Source organism: Hemiscyllium ocellatum, chromosome 44, assembly GCF_020745735.1.
Source record: "Hemiscyllium ocellatum isolate sHemOce1 chromosome 44, sHemOce1.pat.X.cur, whole genome shotgun sequence".
In the NCBI taxonomy this organism is placed as follows: domain Eukaryota; kingdom Metazoa; phylum Chordata; class Chondrichthyes; order Orectolobiformes; family Hemiscylliidae; genus Hemiscyllium; species Hemiscyllium ocellatum.
In genome coordinates, this window is record NC_083444.1 from 6,789,639 (window position 1) to 6,807,701 (window position 18,063).

Below are 18,063 nucleotides of genomic sequence, written 5' to 3' on the forward strand. Positions count from 1 at the left end.
AATAATTAAGGTTCCTCTGTATTTACAACTCTAAGCCCATCCTTTCTCTTAACTGCTTACTATCTGCTTCTAACCTTATAATATGCTGTTCCAATAAGATATTTATTAACATGACATCAACTTAATTTCAAAACCACACAGTCACTGTCTTCTTCTGTGTTTTCACTCTTCCAGCTGAGGGTCTCCCTGGGTCATCATCTTTCTTTTTATGTGGGTATGTTTCACATGAAAACGTTCCTTTGATAGAGAGTGTTTTCTAATTTCTGGGAGAGCAAGATATTAGATGGGCAATTAGCGCTCTCTCTACAGCAGTTGCTCTCTGACCAATTTTCAAATTGTCCGCATTCTTATACTCCCCAACATCAGATCGTCTCATTGGTTTGATGTTGGCAAAACTATAAATTCAAACTCGATTGGGTTTTAGTATGAGGGAGCATAATTTAAACTGATTGGTTAAGTTTGTCAAACTAGCAACCAAAACTCAGATATCTACTTTACAACCAAACATTACATAGGGTGATGTGGTGGATCAGTAATTAGTGCTGCTGACTCACAGCACCAAAGACTCGGGTTTGATTCCAGCATCGGGGCAACTGTCAATGTGGACTTTGCCCATTCTCCCTGTGTCTGCGTGGGTTTCCTCCAAGTGCTCTGGTTTCCTCCCACAATCCAAAGATGTGTGGGTTAGGTGATTTGCCCATGCTAAATTACCCATAGTGTTCAGGAATGTGTAGGCTAGGTGCATTAGTCAGGGGGAATGTTGAGTAGAATGGACTTGTTGGGTCAAATGGCCTGTTCCCACACTATATGGATTCTATAATATTTTCAATTTTCCAGTACACTTTGGGACTGCCATGTAGTCATATACATAAGTTTTTGTAATCTCTCAGTTCAGAACAGCATTCTCTCTCTCTCTTAAAGATACAGTGCCTACCTTCAAATTCATGACTGTGTGCTGTAAATTTCAATCAGATGCCTCCCCCCATCCTTCTAAACTCCATCAAGTGCAGATGCAGATGCTCAACCACTCCTCATATGAGCAACTCAGCCGGTCCCACACCTCCCATCTCCTCCCTGTGATCCAACATGTTCTTCTTTTCCACATCATGGTCCAATTCCCTCTCAAAATGTCAGCTTTGATGAATTGGTCTGAAGGGTCTGTTTCCATGCTGTACATCTCTATGATTCTACAAAAATGACATTCCAACTCCTACAATCAATTGTTGGAAACATATTCAGACTGATTTTTGCTGTTTGAATTAAGACATTTCTAACCGTCAAGATATATAACCTTGATTTATTTTTCTTTTCGCTGACAAAGTTATGCTCTGTTGTTAAAGAACACCAGCAACCTTGTATGTTGGTGACTAATCACCACAGTAACCAATTGCAAAAATTAAGCGCAACTATCAAGCCAGTTTTATTCTGTAATCTGATATGTGGGTATCTAGTCTGTATTCTAATATGTGATGCAGTGTGGTGAGCTCCCACTTATCCAGCTTGTATCAGCAGTTAGAAATCATAAAGCACAGCAAAATCCCACAAATACCAACAGGTTGGCTGTTCAGTTTATTTGTCCTTTCCCAGTGCTGTTGGTTGTGGCTAGGGAATAGATGTGTATGACACGCAACTTAGATTGTTTATACAGCCTCTCCCATGTTCCTTTTCAAACAACAATCATCATTTGCTAACACTGACCTCACAAAAAAACAATCAGGCCCAAGCAGGCATTCTCAGATTAACATCCCATTCTACTGTTTGCAGTTCTTACTGTGAATTTCAGAGAAATACAGGGACGAAACAGGTTTCAGAGCATGTTATGTTTATTGACGAGCATTTTGAAATCAGTGACTGTTTGCTTGGCTCTGAGTCCGTATCCAAGTTCAAGCAATCAAGTACAGTAGGCACAGATCAGTAGTCAGACTAACACAATCAAACACCGGAGAATTCCACACTATTCTGGTACTGGATTTGTCAGATCTCAAAGCCCTGGAATGGGACTTGAACCTACAAGCTTTTGATTCTGAGGTGGCATGTGAGAGATAAAGAGTGGACAACCTACTGAGCCCATAGGCAGAAAGGGATTGGCAATAGCAGGTTGGAGGACTCTTTCCCTCACAGGTCTACATATCTGCCTCCAGCAAATTTTGCACCCTCAACTCTCTATCCACGTGTAGTCCTAAGGCAGTCTGGCAGAAGGAAAGCATGTCCTGCCACAGGGATGGCTCAATGTACAAGATGCAGTATACTGGGCCCTCCAAAGTGCTGATCCTTTGCTGGACTTGAGCGAGGAACTGATTCCTGGCCCTGGGGAAATGCTTCCCAAATATATCAATGTTCAGCCGGTGGTAGCCAGTCCCCAAGGGTACTCTGTAGGGGGCAGTTCCTAGGCTGACGACCGTGGGCTCTTCTTTGTCGTCAGCCATCCAGATGAGGTCTTGCCTCACTAACTTCTCTAGATTACTCTCCAATGGCTTGTAAGGAGCCCAATCTTGAATAATGGTCTTCCCAGGCAGCACCCCATTCACCACCTTGGGGCTAAGGAACACCCGCTTGACATCTGTAGCTCCGAGCAGGATGGGATCTTCCCATTCTTCCCCGCTCTCCTTCAGCTGGGCAATGGTAGCTTCCAGCTTCGGAAGGATATATTCTACCTTGAATCGTGTACAGAGAATTTCCTGGAAAATGAAAGCATTGATGAAGATTCTCAGTGTGTTAATACTATGGGTTTAAGAAGTGTGTTTAGTGCTGGTTCCTTTGAGAGAGAGAGAGAGACATTGAGGAACAGGTGCAGAGCAGTCTATGGGAAGATGACCAACTCTTTAAGAGAGGTCGGTTCTGTGCTGTGTCTCTTGCAGGGAGGAATGGCCACAGTGGTGGCAGAATGTCTGCTTCAGAAGCCATGAGGAAACAGCTTTGAACTCCCTGAGTGTATTTTATTTTAAATTTGACAAAAGAAATTATGAGTGGGTAGACTCAGGCACACACAGACCAAAGGGTTTTCATTTGGCTTTCAGTTGAGGTTTGGCAATCGACGCTGATCGATGCAGCTCTCTCTCTGCTGCAAAAAAAACGTTCTCTCTTTGCTGCAAGATTGATTCTGCTGGTGTTCCTTACCCTGGATTTGGAGGAGATATCTCATGAGGAAAATTGGTTTTGCTGAATCTGCCTTTGCCAAAGCTGTGTTTATGGGATGCTGCTATATTAGAAGAGTTCATGATTAGTAGAGTCATAGAGATGTACAGCACGGAAACAGACCCTTCGATCCAACTCATCCATGCTGACCAGATATTCTAAACTAATCTCATCCCATTTGCCAGCACTTGGCCATATCCCTCTAAACCCTTTCTATTCATGTACCATCCAGATGCCTTTTAAATGCTATCATTGTACCAGCCTCCTCCACTTCCTCTGGCAGCGCATTCCATACATGCACAATCCTCTGTGTGAAAGCATTGCCTCTAATGTCCCTTTTAAATTTTTCCCCTCTCACCCTAAATCTGTGTCCTCTAGTTCTGGACTCTCCTACCCGAGGGAAAATACCTTGTCTATTTACCTATCCATACCCCTCATGATTTTATAAACCTCAATAAGGGGTTTTACAAATATATTAAAGACAAAAGGGTAACGAGGGAGAGAATAGGGCCCATCAAAGATCAGCAACGCGGCCTTTGTGTGGAGCCACAGAAAATGGGGGAGATACTAAATGAATATTTTGCATCAATATTTACTGTGGAAAAGGATATGGAAGATATAGACTGTAGGGAAATAGATGATGACATCTTGCAAAATGTCCAGATTACAAAGGAGGAAATACTGGATGCCTTGAAACGGTTAAAAGTGGATAAATCCCCAGAACCTGATCAGGTGTACCCGAGAACTCTGTGGGAAGCTGGAGAAGTGATTGCTGGGCCTCTTGCTCAGATATTTGTATCATCGATAGTCACAGGTGAGGTGATGGAAGACTGGAGGTTGGCAAACGTGGTGCTACTGTTTAAGAAGGACGGTAAAGACAAGCCAGGGAACTATAGACCGGTGAGCCTGACCTTGGTGGTGGGCAAGTTGTTGGAGGGAATCCTGAGGGATAGGATGTACATGTATTTGGAAAGGCAAGGACTGATTCAGGATAATCAACATGGCTTTGTGCGTGAGAAATCATGTCTCACAAACTTGATTGAGTTTTTTTGAAGAAGTAACAAAGAGGATTGATGTGGGAAGAGCAGTAGATGTGATCGAGATGGACTTCAGTAAGGCTTTCGACAAGGTTCCCCAAGGGAGACTGATTAACAAGGTTAGATCTCACGGAATACAGGGAGAACTAGCCATGTGGATACAGAACTGGCTCAAAGGTAGAAGATAGAGGGTGGTGGTGGAGGGTTGTTTTTCAGACTGGAGGCTTGTGACCAGTGGAGTGCTACAAGGATCGGAGCTGGGCACTCAACGTTTTGTCATTTACATAAATGATTTGGATGTGAGCATAAGAGGTACAGTTAGTAAGTTTGCAGATGACACCAAAATTGGAGGTGTAGTGGACAGCAAAGAGGGTAACCTCAGATTACAACAGGATCTGGACTAGATGGGCCAATGGGCTGAGAAGTGGTAGATGGAGTTTAATTCAGTTAAATGCGAGGTGCTGCATTTTGGGAAAGCAAATCTTAGCAGGACTTATACACTTAAAAGTAAGGTCCTAGGGAGTGTTGCTGAACAAAGAGACCTTGGAGTGCAGGTTCATAGTTCCTTGAAAGTGGAGTTGCAGGTAGATAGGATAGTGAAGAAGGCGTTTGGTATGCTTTCCTTTATTGGTCAGAGTATTGAGTACAGGAGTTGGGAGGTCATGTTGTGGCTGTACAGGACATTGGTTAGGCCACTGTTGGAATATTGCGTGCAATTCTGGTCTCCTTCCTATCGAAAAGATGTTGTGTCACTTGAAAGGGTTCAGAAAAGATCTGCAAGGATGTTGCCAGGGTTGGAGGATCTGAGCTACAGGGAGAGGCTGAACAGACTGAGGCTGTTTTCCCTGGAGCGTTGGAGGCTGATGAGTGATCTTATAGAGTCATAGAGATGTACAGCATGGAAACAGACTCTTTGGTCCAACCTGTCCATACTGACCAGATATCCCAACCCATGCACTCCATTTTCAAAGAGCTGCAAACCTGCAAGGTCTCTTTGTTCAGCGCAGGTCCTCATGAGCTTTCCATTAGGCGTATATGTCCTGCTCTGATTTGCCTTCCCAAAATTCAGCACCTCACATTGAACTAAATTAATAGTTAAATAATATGTTCGTTTATTATGTACTTCAATAAAGTTATGCCAATTTTCTCTTCTTTTGTTTGTATTTTAACTTTTTTGCAAGAATAAAGTCAAATCACATCTCTGGAACACTTGCCTTTAAATAAAATTGAAAAAAAGGCAGTCTATGCTATCTCCTTGATATATCTTGAGGGGGTTTGGTCTCATCATAACATCAGACAAGGGAAAAGGTTGAGAAAGTGAGACCTTCATGGTAACCCCATCAATGCAGAAATTGAACTCACACAATTGGCCTCATTCTGCATGGCAAAGCAGCCTCCCAGCCAACTGAACCAACTGGTCTCAATGAATTAAGGGTACTGGTTACATGAGTCTGCAGTAGCCTTTGAAATACTCATCAAAAGTCAACCCTACTATTTTTTAAATTAAAAAAAATCAAAATCCAAACTTTACAAGGATAGTGCAATTTACTTGTTGAGTTGTGGAAACTCTGACAGCATTGCATTACAGTTGAAACAGAACTAGCTCTTGCTTGTTCCCGCCTCCTGCCTATGTATTTGCTTCTTGAGTAGCAGCTAAGATTAAATATTATAGCGATGGTAATTTAGATCATCTTGAATAAATTTCTTAGATCCACCTACTTGCCTGTTTTCCTTCTGTATAAGAATTGGGAATGTTGGAGGTGAATTGCATCACAGGTTCAGCCATGAAGCAGCCTAAGATAGGAAAGGTGATGTTTTGCAGAAGAATTTCTGGACTGGAACCATTAACTCTGCTTTCTTCCCACAGATGCTATCAGACCCTGTTGAGTTTCTCCAGCAATTTCTGTTTTTGTTTCACATCTCCAGCATCAGCAGTTCTTTGTTTCATATTCAGGCAGGACAGAAACTTCACTGGGGTTGAGTATCTGTAAAGGATATTGCTGGGAAAAGAGTTGTATTGCTGTTTATGTTAAGATGTTTTTAAATGGTCTCAAATATGTGTATCGTTTTGTTTTTATTTTACTTTTGTGCAATAGGCTTGGCTGTTTGCTTAAGAGAACAATTGTAGCCTGATTGTGGTGATCTTGAGTGACAGATAACTGTGGTAACCAAACAGCAAAAAATAAAATTTATGGTCTATCAAGCCAGGTTTCATGCTGGGATCAGTGGTATAATCAACTGCTAGTCCAAAACCTTATTGTTCCAGTGAATTAATGCCAAACAATAGGGATGAAAATCTAACCCCAGTGGAATATAACAGCAGAAATATTCTACAAATACATTTAGAGCAAAAGAGTAGCATGGGAAATCATTTCTCACAAACTTGAATGAGTTTTTGAAGAGGTGACCATGAAGATAGATGAAGGCAGAGCAGTAGATGTGTCCATGGACATTAGCAAGGTTTGACATGGCAGACTGCTTAGTAAAGTTAGATCACATGGCATTCAGGGAGAGCTAGCCAATTGGATACAGAATTAGCTTGACCAAGAGAAGACAGAGGGTAGTGGCAGGCATTTGTTGTTCAGACTGGGGCCTGTGACCAGCAGTGTGTTGCAAGGATCAGTGCTGTAACCACTGCTTTTTGTCATTCATATGAACATTTTGGATGAGAATGTAGGAAACGTGGTTAGTATGTTTGCTTATAACATCAAAAGGTGATATAGTGGATAGTGAAGAACGTTATCTAAGATTTTGATTAGCTGTGCCAGTGCGCAGAGAAGTGGCAAGTAGAGTTTAATTTGGATAAATGTAAAGTATTGCATTTTAGTAAGACAATGCAGGGCAGGACTTTCTACAGCTAATGTAGGGCCCTGCGAAGTGTTATTGAACAGAGAGACCTAGGGGCAGAGGTACATAGTTCTTTGAAGGTGGAGTCACAGGTAGTCAGGGTAGTGAAGAAGCTCTTTGGCGTGCGAGCCTTTATCAGTCAGAGCAGTGAGTGTAGGAGTTGGAATGTCATGTTACGGCTGTACAAGACATCCATGAGGCCACATTTACAATTCTGGTCAGCCTGCTGTAGGAAGGTTGTTATTAAACTGGAAAGGGTGCAGAAAAGATTTACAAGGTTGCTGCTGGGATTGGAGGGTTTGAGTGATAAGGAGAGGCTGCATAGCCTGGGACTTGTTCCCTGGAGCACAGTAAGTTGAGGGGTGACAGAGAGGTTTATAAAATCATGAGGGGCAAAGATAAGGTTCAAGACAAGAGTCATTTCCCCAGGATGGGGGGACATACTTTCAGGTGGAGGAGAAAGATTTAAAAAAGCAATGAAGGAAAATGTTTTTAGACAGAGAATGGTTCATGTGTTGAATGAACTTCCAGAGAAAGTGGTGGATGCAGGTATGGTTACATCATTTACAAGCCATTGGGATCATTATATAAATAGGAAATGCTTGGAGGGGTACGAGCCAAGCGCAGGCAGGTGGGACTAGTTTGGAATTATGATTGGTTGGACTGAAGGGTCTGTTTCCATGCTCCATGATTCTGTCACCCAAAGTCTTTTCTCCGTTACCCTGCAACATTTTTCTCTCCCAGTCTAATTCTCCTGGTCTCCTTTCTTGAGGAAGGATGTGATGGCACTGGAGGCAGTTGAGAGGGCATTCACCAGATTGATTCCAGGGATGAAAGGGCTGTCAGATGAGGAGCAGTGGAATAGCTTGGGCTTGTACTAGCTGGAGTTTATAAGAATGAGGGGGAATGTGACGGAGGTATAATACTAAAAGGGATTGATAAGGTGGATAGTGAACTGGATGCTCCCTGTTATGGGACTGTCCTGAATAAGAGGTCATAAATATAGATACGAGGAAGTAAGTTCAAAACTGAGATGAGGAGACACTATTTCTCTCAGAGGGTTAGAAATCTGTGGAGTTCTCAGGCCCAGAGTACAGTGAAGGTAAAATCAATCAACAGATTCAAGAAATAAATAAATATGTTTCTGATGAAAAGTGGGGTAAAGGATTGTGGGGAGCAGGCAGGGAAATGCAGTTGAGACCAGGATAAAATCGGCCATGATCATGTTAAATCGCAGAGTGCATTCGATGGGCTGAATTGCGTATTCAGGCTCCTAATTCTGATGTTTTCATACCTCTGCCATAGTCTCAGGCGGTGCATTCCAAACCTTAACTGCACGCCGTGTATATCTTCATGTAACCATCCCTTCTTTCATCAATCACTATAGTTCAGTGCCATCTGGTTCTACATCCTTTACGGATGGGAGAGGAGGTTTATACATATCAGCACCGCCTGGAACACTCCCCCTTCCCCCGCCCCCTTTAGGAGTTTTCACCCTTCTATCAAACCTCCTCTCAATTTTCTCCTCTCTAATGAGATTTCTTTTCATTCTTTCATAGAACGTTTTCTCATTGAATGGCAAGTGCAGGCTCAAGGGGCTGAATGGCCCACCCCTGCTCTATATTCCTATCCCATGAGGGGCTGAATGGCCTACTCATGTTATTAATCCTGCAGGACAATTGTCGGCAGGACCTCTCAGCCCACTTGACTTGATTCCAACTGTTCCCCTGCCATTGCCCTTAAAGAACAAAACTAGTTGCTCTAGCAATGTGGAATGGTCTGGACAGAACCCCTGTGCCGCTTATTCACAGCCGTGCGTGTGATGTTACCTGTTTACATATCAGTCGGAACTTGGCGAGAGTCTCAGGTGCCAATTGGCCGGCTCTGGTGTAGCGCCGCACTTTGACATCTGGGAACTGGGCCTTGGCCAGATCAAGGCAGTAGCTCTGGATGAACCCAGCAATTCCTTTGCCTCTCTCTAGCGGCGCCACCCTCAACCCTTCCACCACCGCTGTGTGTCCGTCATCCACAATGTTCGCAGAAACGAGGGCTACCTGCCAACAACAATGGTGTGCATTTACATGGCACCAGTAAAGCAGAAGCCACCCCTCCTGTCCGAAGTTGCTCAGGCAAGGTGGAGGCAATTGTCAGGTGTATTATTGGCTGGTCTGCTAATCCAGAGACCCCCAGGTAATGTTCTCGGAAACCCAGGTCCAAATCCCATCACAGTAGATGGTAGAGTTTGAAATTGATGAAAATCTGAAATTAAGATTCCAATGATGGACGTGATTTGATTGTTGGAAAAACCCATCTAGTTCACTTTAGGGAAGAAAATCTGCCGCCCTTACCTGGTCTGGCCTACACGTAACTCCAGACCCATACCTGTGTGATTGGACTCTTGACTTCCCTCTGGGCAATTAGGGATGGGCAATAAATGCTGGGCCGAGCCTGCGATGCCCTCATCCCATGAATGAGGCAAAACCAGCCCAAGGTTTGACCCCGGGCCACTAAAGGAGACATTCAGAACGAGACTTCTGTAAAGATTTCACAGAGTGGCTGAAAAGAAGAGGGTAAGAGGCGGAGAGGATCCTTCTTTGGAGAGGGAGGGCATGGGTTTTTGTCAGACTGGACCCAGCATTTGTCGCCCATCTCCTTGAAATGTCACGCGGGATTTTCGATGGGCAGTTAGGAGTAAAACCACAGGGTCTGGAGTCACGTGGATTCCAGGCAAGGACGGTCATTAGTGAACAGGGTAACAAGCGATGTTGATAATCACTGCTAAGGTGTGATGAATGGATTGAATGGCCACCAATCCTCCTCCCTATGTCCAGCTAATGAGCTGTTCAGTAGTTGCTGGTAGACAATAGACCACAATTAAGTCTCAGGAGCTGAGTAGCTCTTCTTTCATAGCTGGGTACAATTTAACGTGCCTTACGAACAATATACAAGGTAAGAGGTGATGGCCTCGTGGTATTATTGCAAGTCGAGTGTGTTGCTGGAAAATAACAGACAGTTGGGCAGCATCCGAGGAGCAGGAGAATCAACGTTTCGAGCATAAGCTCTTCATCAGGAAATGTCGATTCTCCTGCTCCTCGGATGCTACCTGATCAGCTGTGCTTTTCCTGCACCACACTCTCGCCTCTGATCTCCAGCACCTGCAGTCCTCACTTTCTCCTGGTATTATCGCCAGACTATCAGTCCAGAGACTCGGTGTACCAGGGACCTGGGTTCGAATTCAAGATGTTGGAATGAGTTTATGAAAATCTGGAATTAAGACTCTAATGATGATTGTGAATCCATTGTGGATTGTTGGAAAAACCCAATTGGTTCACTGATGCCCTTCTGTCTTTACCTGGTCTGGTACACGTATGACTCCAGACCGACAACAATATGGTTAACTTTTAACAACCCTCTGGGATGTGCAATCAGTGTTGCCCTCATTCCATGATTGAATTTAAAAAAACATATATACCCTAAAGTGTGGGAGCAGGCCATTTGGCCAATTGAGTGCACACCAAGCCCTCCGAAGACCTCTATGCTACTCTCTCCCCACCCCACCCTCCCCTAGCTTATGTCTCCATGCTTCCAGCTCACTGCCTTTATTCCTGATGAAGGGCTTTTGCCCGAAACGTCGATTTCGCTGCTCGTTGGATGCTGCCTGAACTGCTGTGCTCTTCCAGCACCACTGATCCAGAACCTCCGAAGACCATCCCACCCAATCCCCCACCTACCCTAACCCTGCATTTTTCAAGGCTAATCCACCTAGCCTGCACATCCTTGGACATTCCTGGGCAATTTTGCATGTCCAATCCACCTAACCTGCACATCTTTGGACTGTTGGAGGAAACCGAAGCATTCAGAGGAAACCCACACAGACACGGGGGAGAATGTGCAAACTCCAGACAGACAGTCACCCGAGGCTGGAATCGAACCAGGGTCCCTGGCGCTGAGCTACCGTGCCACCCCTAAAATGAGGTTGATTCCTAACTGCCCTGTGGGTAATTAGAGATGGACAATAAATGCTGGGCCTAGTTGGAGTCATCCACATCCTGTGAATAAATTTTTAAAAATAGGTTACATCAACTCTCATGAAGAAATGGCAGAGAGAGTTTGTGAGAGGAAATTAATTAGGAGACTGTCTTGCCATCCAGAAAATGCAGGCTATCATCAAACTGGACAGAATAGTCTCGTTCTAGAGCCACTGCCACATTTACACCCTCCCATGAGCATCGTTAACTGGATTGAATTAATGTCAATTGGGAACCAGTTCCCTTGGGAACAGCCCAGCCACCACACCAGTCACTGAGGATTAGGGAGGAAATTCCAGATCTTGCTCCCTCACCATGACACCAATGGTGGGGCCATGGAAAGCAGTGCAGGGCTGGGGACAACTTGAGGGAGTGAGACAATTCATTTGAAAGTATGAGCCTTAAAATCATGCATGCCAACCCAAGCCAACTTAACATCATGTTTAACCCAAAGTAGGACACATGGGAGATGGGGATGGAGACTGGGGCGGGGAGGGGGTTGATGGTGATGTGGTGGTTGAGTGAAATGGAGTTTGAGGGAGGAGGAAATTTAGGTTGGGGGAGAGGCTAATGAAGGGTGCTGGAGGGATTTGGAGGTTAGGAGCGGGGCAATGGAGGGTGAAGGAGGGGTTTGGAGTTGGGGAGGGGTTTGGAACTTAGGGGAGTGGCAATGGAGGGTAGGGAGGGGGTACACACACCATGTTGGAGGCAGCTGGAAAGCAACGGGGGAAGAGGGGTGAGGGTGAAAAGTTAGAGGTCTTTCAAAAGTGAGTGACCACATGTTGGCTGGGAACTTAATTGGCCAGATAGTGCCTGAGAAATTAGCTAGTAGGCCCCAAGTCTGGACCGTGTTCAGAAAGAGCTGGTGATGGGCGCGGGTGGGAGCCTGGCCAATTACTTTGACAGGGAGCAAGAGGTCACACTCACTATTTGCCCTTTCTTTTTCGCCAGGATCACCCTTCGAGCCGGATCCCGGATCCAGGCGTGGTAACGGACAGGCAGGTAATCAAGGCCCCCGTAGATGTCTCCCGAGATGGACATCACTTCCTCAAAATCGGCCTCCTCGGCGAGGCAGAACTCCAGCGCGTGGCCCTCAACCGCCATCCTGGACACTTCGTAAGACTGTGTTTGGCGTAACCTGTGGAAGCGACAGGACTGTCATGTCGATCGAGTTTGGGGAGGGTGGGGTGGTTGGATAATGTTTTTTACTCATGAACCTTGAGCTGATGCCGACCCAGCATCAAGGTTGAGTTCACCCTACAAACTCCAGGGGGCCCTCTCGCTCTACTGCAGGGTAAGAGGCTCAAACCCAAACAGCCTGGAGTGGGAGTTGGGTGGCGGGTGTCAGTTCATGAGGAGTCTTCCTGCATTTGGTGGATGATGTGGAATTTGAGGTGTAGGTACCTGTCCAGGTCTACAAGCAGCCATTTTGAGGCCTGAGAGAGCCTGGAGTGTGGGAGGAATCTGGGAATACCAGAACCCAAGGGCACAGCCTCAGAGAGAAGGGACAATCCTCTTAGAACGATCCAGGCCTACAAGCAGCCATTTTGAGGCCCAGGATGCTAACTCTGTCTTGGGACAAGGGGTGGCAACAGAGAGCCAGCACTTATTGCTTATCCCTAATTGCTCCTCGAACTGAACCTTTTGAGGGGTGACTACTTTGGCTGTGGGTCTGGAGTCACGTGTAGGCCCAGATTGGCCAATTTCCCTTCCCGAAGAGGAACCAACTGGCTCTTTGTGCCAATCAGTGGCAGTTGTGTCAAGGTCATTGACACTAGCTTTTGATCTTATTAATCGAGGTCAAATTCTGCTGTAGTAGATGTTGAAACAGTGTTCCCCTCCAGAGCATTGGGAATTGGAACAATGACATTACCACCACACCATCATTGTTTCCCCCCAATGCAGATTTAGGAGCAGAATTAGGCCATTAGATCATGGCCAATATATTTCTCAACATTCATTCTCTTGCCGTCTCCCCATGAGCCCTGACCCTTCCCGTAACAATCATGAACTTATCTATTTCTGTCTTAAAGGCACTCATTGATGTGGCCTCCACAGCCCTCTGCGTCAATGAGTTCCACAGATTCACCACCCTCTGGCTGAAGAAATTCATCCCCATCTCAGTTTGTCCCTTCACTCGGAGGCTGTGCCCTCGGCTCCTGGTCTTCCCAAGATTCTTCTCACACCCGTGGCTTCCTCAGGCCTCGAGGCCTGAGGGCTGTCATGCATGCTCCCTAGCCCTCAGGCAGCTCCACCAACTAGGGCAGTCAAAGCATTGAGACACTGCCTAGAGAGGAAGGTTGCCCCTTAACCCGAGCCCACAACTGAATGGTTTTCATGGTGGTTATACCCTTCAAAGTGAAGACTTACTGGTCACTGGCTCCTAAATGAAGTAGGCCTCAGGCCGCAAAATCTTGACCAAAAGTAGGCATCTGGCCTCCTGATATAATTGATCCCTTAGCAATAGCCTCTCCAAGAGTCTTGGATCCAGGAACAGAAGCCTTTAAAGTAACAGCTGTGGGAGGTGGAGTAAACTTTAAAGGGCGAAAGTTGAAAGGGGATTTTCACAATAGAAAAGGAGGGTTTTCGCAGAATCACTTGCACATGGCAAGTACAGGAAATTCAGAAGGAGGTTTCACCTCCCCCCAATTGGCTGTGAATTATGCACTTTTCCAGCAATCTGTAAGATATTGGGCATTTGTTCACTGACTCATCTACCCAATACTGACCCCTCTTCCTCACGCACCCCCCCAAACCTCATGGTACTGCTTTCACCACAACACTACGCCTCTTCCGACCTCTCTTCCGTTTCTCTCTCTCTCCCTCCCCCCCCCCGCCCCCGTCTCTCTCTTCCTCCCCGTCTCTCTCTCTCTCTCTCTGTCTCTCTCTCCTACTTTCTCTCCCTCTTCCACCCTGAACCTCCCTTTCCCCCCACCTCTCTCCTTCTGTCTCTCTGCCTCTCCCTCCCTTTTCCACCCTGAACCCCCCTCTCTCTCCGCTTCTCTCATCCTGTCCCCCACCTCTCCTCTGTTTTTCTCTCTCTCTCTCTCCCTCTCTCTGTCTGTCTCTCTCTCCATCTGTTGTTCTTTCACTCTGTCGCTCTTTCTCCCTCGTCTTCTCTTCCTCTCTCTACACCTCTGTCTCTTGCTCTCACTCCCTCCCCCCTTTCTCTCTATCTCTCTCCCTCTGTCACTATTGCTGTCACACACTCTCCCTCCCTGTTTCTCTCTCTCCTCCCCCACCCTCGAACTCCCTTTTCCTCTATCTCTCTCGTTCCCTTTCTTTCTGTCTCTCTCTCTCTCTCTCTCTGTCTCACACTCCCTTTCTCTCTTTTTGCCTCTCTCTGGCTGTCTCTTTGTCTGTCCTCTCTTTCTGTCTGTCTCTGTCCGTTGTTTTCTTTCCATCTGTGTGTCTCTCTCCTTTTCTCTCTCTCTCTGTCTCCACCTACCCCTCTGTCTCCCTCTATCTCTCTCTGTGCCTCTGTCTCCATCTCTCTCTCTATCTCCCTCTCTCTCTCTGTCTCTCTCTCTGTCCGTTGCTCTTTTACTGTCTGTCTGTCTGTCTCTATCTATCTGCCAGTGTGTCTGTCTGTCTCTCTCCACCTCCCTCTCTCTCTCCCTCTGTCTCTCTCTGTCCCTTTGTCTCCATCTCTGTCTGCCTCCCTCTCCCTTTGCCCCTCTCTCTCCCTCTCTGTCTCTTTTCTGTCTCTCTCTCTCCCTCCCCCTCTCTCCTTGTCTCTCTCTCTCTCTCCCTTTCTCTACTTCTTTCACCCAGTCCCCCTCTCTCTCTCCCATCACCCTGTCTCTCACTCTGTCCCTTTCTCCGTCCCCTGTGATTCTCTCTCACACTGTCCCGCTAACTCTCCCTCTCTTTCTCTCCCTCTTACTCTGTCTGTCTCTCTCACTCTGTCCCTCGTCCCTCTCTCTCAATCTCTCTCTGTTGCTGTCTCTTACTTACCCTGTCCCTCTCTCTCTCTCCCTGTTCCTCTCTCTCTCTCTCTCTCTCTCCTCTTATCCTGTCATCCCACCTCTCCCTCTGTCTCACCCCGTTTTTCTCTACCTTTCTCTTTCTCCCCTATCTTTCTGCTTCTATCTCTCCCCCTCTCCTTGTCTACCCCCTTCTCTCTCTCTCTGTCTTTTTCTATTTCTCTGTCTCCTTCTCTCTCTCCCCCCCATTTCTTTCTCCGCCTCTCTCCTTCTGTCTTTCTCTTTCTCTCTACTCACCTTGCCCTCTCCCTGTCTTCGACCCCCGTCTCTCTTTCTCCCTCTCTCTGTCTGTCTCTTTGCCTCTCTTTCCTTCTGTCTGTCTGTCTCTTTATCTCTCACTCTCTCTCTCTGCCCCTCCCTCTCTTACTCTCTCCATCTGTCCTGAAGGCTGCTTCCTTCGACTGCCCCTCCCCCCTTTAATCTACCACACTAACCTGTTTAACAACACTGGAAACAAATTTTGAGCAGAGGCACTAGCGCTGAATTTACCTGTGGATGAAAATGTGCAGTGCCGGAGCTTGAGAGAGGCTTGCTTTTTGAAAGCTCCCCTGTTCTGTCTAATCTTTTAACATGCTTCCCATCCACCCATGACCCCATTCCACGTTCCAAAGTGCATTGGCAGTTACGCTGTAATTGTCATTCCGGACTCTTGGCAGGAGGGATGAGAAGATAAGCTAATTAAATTACCTCCCCTTTCTCACCTTCACCTCGCAACCTCCCCACAACCCTACCCTCAGTGTGATTTCCCCTCCCCCTCCTGACTCCCACAATTCCTGCTCGAAGCCTTGAAATGGTGTCCTGTTCGGGATGGGGGGAGTGCCTCCTGGTGTCCTGAGGTCAATAATCCCCTCCTCATTTCCTTTGCCCACCCCCACCATGCCCAAAAAAAAACTGCACCTTGAGCTGTTTCATTTCTGTCTCACGGTTGTAGGATCTCATTATGCACTGATAGGCTGCTGTCTTCCCCTCTCTTCCCCCCCCCCCTGCAGCAATGACCATGTTCACCAGTGAATTACTTCATTGTATTGACTTCACTCCCTGAAACAGTCTCTTTTGCTTAGAGATTTACAGCATGGAAACAGACACCTCGGCCGAACTTGTCCATGTTGCCCAGTTTTTACAATTAATCTAGTCCCATTTTTCTGCCTGTGGTACATTTCCCTTTATACCTATCCAGTCCTTGAGTCATTACAGCACAGAAACAGACCGTTCATCCAACCAGTCCATAAACCCAAACTAAACTAGTCCCACCTACCTGTTCCTGACCCATATCCCTTCAAACCTTTCCTCTTCCTGATTTGGAGATGCCGATGTTGGACTGGGGTGTACAAAGTTTAAAAAAAGCTAGTGTGCTTCCAACTAAACCTGTTGGACTATAACCTGGTGCTGTGTGATTTTTTTAACTTTGCTATTGATTTACTTTCCAAATTTCTTTTAAATATTGTAGCTATACCCATATCCACACACACGGTGGCACAGTGGTTAGCACTGCTGCCTCACAGCGCCAGAGACCTGGGTTCAATTCCCGACTCAGGCGACTGACTGTGTGGGGTTTGCACGTTCTCCCCGTGTCTGCGTGGGTTTCCTCCGGGTGCTCCGGTTTCCTCCCACAGTCCAAAGATGTGCAGGTCAGGCGAATTGACTATGCTAAATTGCCCGTAGTGTTAGGTAAGGGGTAAATGTAGGGGTATGGGTGGGTTTCGCTTCAGCGGGTCGGTGTGGACTTGTTGGGCCGAAGGGCCTGTTTCCACACTGTAAGTAATCTAATCTAATCTTCACTCCACACACAGACCACCCTTTGTCTGAAAACATTGCCCCTCAGGTCCTTATTAAATCTTTTTCCTCTCACCTTAAAAATATGCCCCCATGCTTTGAACTTCCAACTAAACCTGTTGGACTATAACCTGGTGCTGTGTGATTTTTTTAACTTTGCTATTGATTTACTTTCCAAATTTCTTTTAAATATTGTAGCTATACCCATATCCACACACACGGTGGCACAGTGGTTAGCACTGCTGCCTCACAGCGCCAGAGACCTGGGTTCAATTCCCGACTCAGGCGACTGACTGTGTGGAGTTTGCACGTTCTCCCCGTGTCTGCGTGGGTTTCCTCCGGGTGCTCCGGTTTCCTCCCACAGTCCAAAGATGTGCAGGTCAGGTGAATTGACTATGCTAAATTGCCCGTAGTGTTAGGTAAGGGGTAAATGTAGGGGTATGGGTGGGTTTCGCTTCAGCGGGTCGGTGTGGACTTGTTGGGCCGAAGGGCCTGTTTCCACACTGTAAGTAATCTAATCTAATCTAATCTTCACTCCACACACAGACCACCCTTTGTCTGAAAACATTGCCCCTCAGGTCCTTATTAAATCTTTTTCCTCTCACCTTAAAAATATGCCCCCATGCTTTGAACTCGCCCACTCTAGGGAAAATTCACCTGCCATTCACCTTATCTATGCCCCTCAGGATTGTATAAACCTCAATAACGTCTCTTCTCAATCCCTACACTCCAGTGAAAAAAGTCCTAGTCTATCCAGTCTATTGTTATATCTCAAACCTTCCATACCCAGCAACATTCTGGTATTTTTCTTCTGAACTATCTCCACCTTAATAATATCCTTCTTATAACAGGGCGACCAGAACTGGACACAGTACTCCAGAAAAGGTGTCACCAAATTCCTGTACAACCTCAACATGACGCCCCAACGCCTATACTCAAAGGTCTGAGCAATGAAGGCAAGCGTGCTAAATACTTTCTTAACCACCCTGTCTACATGTGACACAACCTTTAAAGATCTGAGAACCTGAACCTTAGGTCTGTTGGTTCTGCAACACTACCCAGGGCCCTACAGTGCTTGACATTGGACGGGGTCACCGTAGCAGGACTCCCATGACATCTGCCTCCAAGCTGGAACCACGAGCCCGGAGGTGTATGGGTTCCGACTAGCTCGGTTTAGGATATCTGGTCATCGGCCCGTTTCCGTGCTGTAAGACTCCCTCGCAATATGAGGGACTTGTTAGGCCATGTATGTTTTTA

The 18,063-nt window shown here is 46.3% G+C and overlaps 1 protein-coding gene across 6 annotated transcripts in view; it reads right to left on the minus strand.

The window, feature by feature from the left end:
• Positions 1-1,805: 1,805 nt before the first annotated feature.
• The window catches only part of LOC132835259 (histidine N-acetyltransferase-like), an 85,479-nt gene continuing 69,221 nt past the window's right edge, over positions 1,806-18,063 (minus strand). The window contains exons 1-5 of one of the 6 annotated variants that reach the window (XM_060854648.1): positions 15,271-15,298; positions 13,418-13,562; positions 11,975-12,185; positions 8,849-9,073; positions 1,806-2,678 (exon numbers count right to left, since the gene is read on the minus strand). In XM_060854648.1, coding sequence (XP_060710631.1) covers positions 2,124-2,678; positions 8,849-9,073; positions 11,975-12,151 — 957 coding nt within the window. In that variant the 5' untranslated portion in view covers positions 12,152-12,185; positions 13,418-13,562; positions 15,271-15,298 and the 3' untranslated portion in view covers positions 1,806-2,123. Of the gene's footprint in view, positions 2,679-8,848; positions 9,074-11,974; positions 12,186-13,417; positions 13,563-15,270; positions 15,299-15,522; positions 15,654-15,720; positions 15,736-15,930; positions 15,968-18,063 lie in introns of those variants that run through there. The other 5 variants (XM_060854651.1, XM_060854650.1, XM_060854649.1 and 2 more) reach the window with 5 other exon arrangements.